At 42.8% G+C, this 6,024-nt stretch overlaps 1 protein-coding gene across 1 annotated transcript; it reads right to left on the reverse strand.

The window, feature by feature from the left end:
- Positions 1-3,275: 3,275 nt before the first annotated feature.
- LOC147431300 (uncharacterized) lies at positions 3,276-5,576 on the reverse strand. The gene has a single exon (XM_086493655.1). The coding sequence runs from the start codon at positions 3,876-3,878 to the stop codon at positions 3,276-3,278; it is 603 nt and encodes a 200-aa protein (XP_086349781.1). The 5' UTR covers positions 3,879-5,576.
- Between the last annotated feature and the right edge of the window lie 448 nt (positions 5,577-6,024).

Raw genomic sequence — 6,024 nt, forward strand, 5'->3', positions numbered from 1 at the left:
TTCGTCCATATCTTCTGGTTTTATCCCATTGAGCTTTATACCTTTTATCTGCTTCTTTTGTACCAACACGTGCCAAATCTGTTGCTTCCACAATGGGAAATTGGTTCCATCCAGCTTCTTGATATTGTAAAGAGCAGTGTCCTGTGATCCAGCCATAGCTACGCTTCATAGTGGTTTACTTTCCTGGGAAAAATTCGGCAGAGTTTCCCCTGTAAACTGACCTCTGAACCAATATCAACCTGTCAAATGAACCAAGAAAGCTTCAGATTCTGCATAAATTTCGGCAGAGTCTCCTTTGTAAAATGGCTATGGTGTACTCAAAAACAGACCAAAAAATAGCTCAAAAAACACTGTTTCTCTGACACTGTAAGCTGCGGGTAAACCTGTCCTGCACCTGTACTGTCTCTCACTGTCCTGTAAGCATAGACTGCGACAATGCCGCAACGGCAGTAATGCAAAGATGCAATCTCAACTGTCTAACTCACAGTCAATACATCCTAGCTGCCTATCTAAGGGTGCTGGAGGGATCGCTGCAAGACCTGTATCACCGAAAGGATCTCAACATTCGAGAATCCCCCAGCTCAATAAAACCTCACTCGACCCTCAACAAAGGCTGCAGTAAATCTGACAATACATAGACTTCCCACAAAGTCATACATCCACAAATTTCCCACTGTATGTTGTAACCGCTGCGGCGGTTGTTTGCTGCGTGACTCACAGCCAGCAAACCCTCAACAGACATACATCATCTCTGACAATACATCCCATGTGGAAGTACCTGCAATGTCAGGATGAAATCTGGAATATCAAGCAGCAAACACAAGCTACCTGATGAACTAGTGGATGTCGCCTACAGTCTTTGTGTAGATGCGCCCGTGTCGTATGTGACACGCCTCCAAGAACTGTGAGCCGTCCTTCGATGTGTAGACAACCACAAATCAGCACTCTGGGAGTGTCGATATCCTCAGCACCTACAATCGTAGGCTGAAAACCCCAAATTTGCAGAGTCGGATTTGCACCCGCTGAGACCACGTAGTCGAAAATGGACTTCGCAGACCTTTGTCGAAGCCGAACGGTGGCCGAGATGAGCTCAGAATGAAATTCTGACAACACCAAGCCCTTAGGGCTTACCCACGAGATTTGGGGCCGTGTCTTCGCCTGTCGAATTTCACTCCAATCTGAGTTGGTGACTCTAGCCTCCTGCAGTGCTGCCTCGAGCCTCGATCCGAGCTCTGATACCAGTTGAAGGAGTACGAGCGGAAGTGCGACGCGAGAGTGTGTGCGAGAAGAAGAGCACGACGATATTGCGAACTCGCTCTACTGTGATGTGTAGAGCATAGTGAGTTCTTATTAGGTTTTTACAAAAGAATATGTGTACATACCTGGCGGCCCGCCCACTTACCTGGGCGACCACATTGGGCTTTATACCCCAACATGATAAAGCTCTTCCACGAGATACCAGATTTGGTCTGCATCATGCTGGTAGAAATTTCCAAGATGCTTCTCACATGCTTACATACATTTCATCGAGATGACCAGATAGATATAGCATTGATGTCTTTTCTTGAAGGAAATCATGGATTATGCTATGACCTGTCAGAGCACATGTCTGAGGACCGTACTCTATGATTTTTATGCCAAAGTAATGTTCTTGCCCTCCTACTACATGCACACTTTTGAGGAGGTGTTCTACCTGGGCTTTTTCACATACAGAAGCAAGGTCTTTGGCCCAGCCATCACCAACTTTAGAGCCAGTTTTTTGTCTACTCAACCATTAAAAACAAGAAGAAAATTACAATGTAGTTCATGTCTACCGACAATAAACAACTAAGGCTCAAATACCATCAGGGATTGGAGCAGCACTTAAAGCGGACTAAAGCTTGCAAGCCCGACCACTACTTAGCACACTAAGTAGCTGTGTCATAGATGACACATGCAAGGAGGGGGGAATGTTAGCTACTCAGCTAATGATATCATCACTATCATATTTTTATCATGTTAGCCACATATTGTGTCAAAACCCCATTCATTAATTTTAAATCTTGTAAAGTCCAAACTTGTCTTATCACATTTATTTTCCAAAGAGTGTAAAGGGGCCAAGGCTTCCAGATTTGTAGTTATTTATAGTTCATAGCCTTATTACCGAGCCATTTAGTTAAGGTTTCATTTCTCAAACCTTTGCTAAGATATAAAAACCAATTTTGTAACTTTGGACTTAAGTTTTGGATAATGAAAGTTGAGCATACACTGTAGTGTAGCTTGGTGAACTGTATCGTGATTCATTCCTTTGTGTCTCCCTCGTGTGATGTTGCATTGAAATTTTGAGCATACTATCGCACTCGCAGGTGAAATCTCTTCCTTTCTATGTACGTCTCTCGTGATGAAGTTGTGTTTTTAGTAGTGTCTATCTATGAGATTTTTTCACTCCTTACACTCCATACACATATCAAAACTGGTTTTTGACCATAGGAGTAGATAGATCACATCCTAAGGCATCTATAAAGTGCTTTGGAGGCTGAAACTGACCTACCCAAAATAGGTTGTTTATCTTCGGCATAATTTTACGCAAGTGTTAGAAATGGATCTTGAAAATAGCTGATTGGCAGGGCATCATATCAATACTTCTTCCTTAAAATTGATAGCTACCACCCTTACCTCACACAATCTGGTGACTATGAAAACCATTCCTATAGATATGCAGCAAGAACTAAGCTTGTATCAGCAATGACAGCCTGCCACATATCACTCCACTGGTAGGAATCATGAAAACTAGAGGGTTGCTGCCACCATAGGGCTGATTACTGTATTTATCCCACCTAATCTTACAACTATAAAAAAAATTACAACACGCCAACAAGAAAGATAAGAATGAAGCTAATGTAATCTTAGGACGCTTTTCAAAGTGCAAAAAACATCAGAATGCAAAAAAACATCAAAATGCAGAAAACATTCACTTGGGGTTGCTCTAGAAGATGCACAGGATGCTTTTGCCACAATTTTCTCTTGATTCTTCTTCGACACACATCCTTCTTGTTCGGCGAGACATGCGTATTCTCTGTCCAGAAGGAGAGCACCAATTCCTTGACCTCATTAGAGATTGCATCCTTTGTGCGTGCCTGTTGCTCGCATAAATGCAATGGCAAGGCTTCATTTTTTTATTTCTCTCTTGCTGCATAGAAGTTTCTACGGTGTGTCCCTAGAAGTTTTGAAGCTGCATAAATGTTTGGGGCCGGTGCTCTCATGGCCATCATGATAGTCGCCCCCTTAAGAAACATTTATTTCTTGCTCCTGGGTTTCTTGATGGTGGAAAGAGTGTCCCTAAAACCCACTAGCATTGGATTCTCTCGCGTCTCAAATTTGAGCCCACGCATGCAACCATCATTCAGCACATCCTTCATGGTGGATTCCTTTGTCTCGTTGTCAAGGCCTCTTGTGTGCTGTTTGAAACATGTGACAATAAGCTTTGCGATAGCTTGGTGTTTTGCAATAATTGGACGAGATGGATATTGGTTCTGACTTTCCTTGAGCTTGCGAAGATACTCTCTCTTTCTGCGAGCTTCATAACTTCTGGCAGCAAGCCTTCTACATTTTGCACACTCACAAATGCCGGCATGGTTTGCACATGCTCCAAAACCTGAGGGAGCTTCAACACATGCTGTTCTATCTATTATCCCTGCTCCAAAACTTGTTGATGTCCCAATCAATGCTGTTTCCATAGATGCATTCCTGTTTCTTTCTCCAATAAACCCATTACCCAAGGGTGCTGGAACCAATGCTGATCCAATGCTTGAGGCTGCTCCGCTCGATGCGGGTGCCATGTAGACCAAAGTTAAAGTCCTACCGATTGTAAGGTCAAGACGTGGCTGTCTTCCCACCATGGCCTTCTTGATATGAGGCAAAGAGTGCACGTTGACCACTCTTCCTGCAATGTATAAGTTGTAGTTGTAGTTGTAGTTGTTGCTTGAAACCTCCTGCTTCACTACCAACACCCTCTGTGCTTAGCTCGATAAGCTGCTCTAGCTGCTTGCCGATTGGAAAACAAAAGCAAAACGTCTTCTTTGCAAAACCTCCTACAAAACTCCCCTTCTGTGTTTGTCTTTGCTTGGAAAAGAAGCTTATGTGCAAATGCTCCTGCAAGACTACCAACTTTGTAAGAAACTCCCCTTCTGTGTTTGGTTCGTAGAGAAGCTTCTGTGCAAATGTTTCTGCAAGACTATCAATGCTCACTCTCCTGTGCTTGGTTTCTGTGCATGTAGAGAGAGAGAGAGAGAGAGAGAGAGAGAGAGAGAGAGAAGGAGAGAGCAAGGTGTTTGTGCATGTAGAGAGAGAGAGAGAGAGAGAGAGAGAGAGAGACATCCGACTAAATTTGTTTGAAAGTTCTCCAATGGCGTGGAGGGAACTATGGAACTACGAAACTGCCAAAGGTCGTGGGAATATTTTAAGCATAAATGTCCACGCTTTGAAACTTTAAAGCTTTATTTAGAACTCCTCTTGGTTCCTGCTTTGATATGCAAGAAGCTACCTCTCCACCACCAATGTCTGGGACATAGGTATTTAGTCCACCTAACCATGCACACACCCATGTGTACAAAAATGGTTACTTGACTAGAGTGCCAATGCATTGACTGAATCTCATTTTGTTCCTTGAAGGCCTAATTCTCTGCAAAATCAACAACTGACATGACGACATTATCCAGGAACCGAAGAAGGCAACCCTTGAACTGTTGTCCTTGCCATCGAGCCACATAGTTATGAGTGATAAAAAGCTCCAACTTGGTCTTCAAGAGTTGAAGAAACTCCTAGCACTACATTTCTTTGTGCAAAAGATATTTTCTTTTGTTACTATTTCCATGCTTGTCTTGAGTTTGTACATATGCAAATACTTTCACATTAATACTATTACCTGGCTTTGCTGTCTCCAAGCAGCATAATTCTGTGAGGTCCCCACCTCGTCATCTCAAACGACGGTTCTGATGGTAAACCTAGTGGCTATTAGATCTATAACGGAAGCAAACAAAGTGGTTTAAGGGATCAATTAGCAGATGATCTCTCATCACTAAGTGAATTGAGTCGAGCCTACTAGAAACAAGATCTAGTTCCACCTCGCAGGGAAAAGCGTGTCTAACCAATTTTTGGTCCTAAGACTCACCTTCCAGAGGGAGGGAAGTCTCGAGTCCCTTTTTCCCCATTCCTTTCAGAGGCACGTAAACTTGGGACTTCACTGCTCTTGGTGCAATGAGAAATTCTAACGTAATTTACTGTAATATGGGGACAGAGAGTTCCCGACCAATCGGGACCACCCTTCTCATAGGCATTGGCAACCCGAGCCAAGTCCCCACTTTCCACCCCCATACTCACACTTTGTCTTGTGTGCCCTAATTACTATCACATTTTTTTTTCAACATATATATTCATTGATTAATTTTGATTCACAGGTTGTGTTAAGACAGCCCTTCAAACAGTTTTTCAAAGCGGCACCAAAATAATCTTTCTAGTAAAAATTCACTCAATAACTCATTTCATTTAAACTTTCAATGTCCTGGAGGCACGAAATCCCCCAGCGAGTGTTAACTCCACCCGTTGTCACCTAGTTGCCCATACAACTAGATTTGTCCACCGCATAAAAAGCACGACATGGACATCCCACTGCAAAGAACGCAAGTCATGGATATCCACCGCAAAACGCAAGACGTGGATCAAAGCCCTAAGCTAGGTAATCCTAGCTACTGTGAGAACCTCGCGAGCTATCCCCTGTGATCAAGAGGGGGATCAAGACTAAATCAACATTGGAATTAAAAATAAACTGGCCGAGTTAGTTTTTCCTAGCAAACAGTCTTTCCTATACCCAACAGTATATCCCGAAAACATTCTTTCCTACTTGAATTTAAATGCATCAATTAAAATGCCGTGGTCTCCGTTGTATCTTCCAACATGTTTTGGGGTAATGTTACTTTCCTTCCTCACCGAATACAATGTTAATAAACTGTACTTGAATTAAAATTAGACCTACCTCAATAATCTCCT

Source organism: Adiantum capillus-veneris, chromosome 21, assembly GCF_014529385.1.
Source record: "Adiantum capillus-veneris isolate H3 chromosome 21, ASM1452938v2, whole genome shotgun sequence".
Lineage (NCBI taxonomy): Eukaryota > Viridiplantae > Streptophyta > Polypodiopsida > Polypodiales > Pteridaceae > Adiantum > Adiantum capillus-veneris.

What these genes read in the sequence shown, in the direction of transcription:
- LOC147431300 (XM_086493655.1), bottom strand. Translation starts at nt 3,878, where the DNA reads ATGGTGGGAAGACAGCCACGTCTTGACCTTACAATCGGTAGGACTTTA.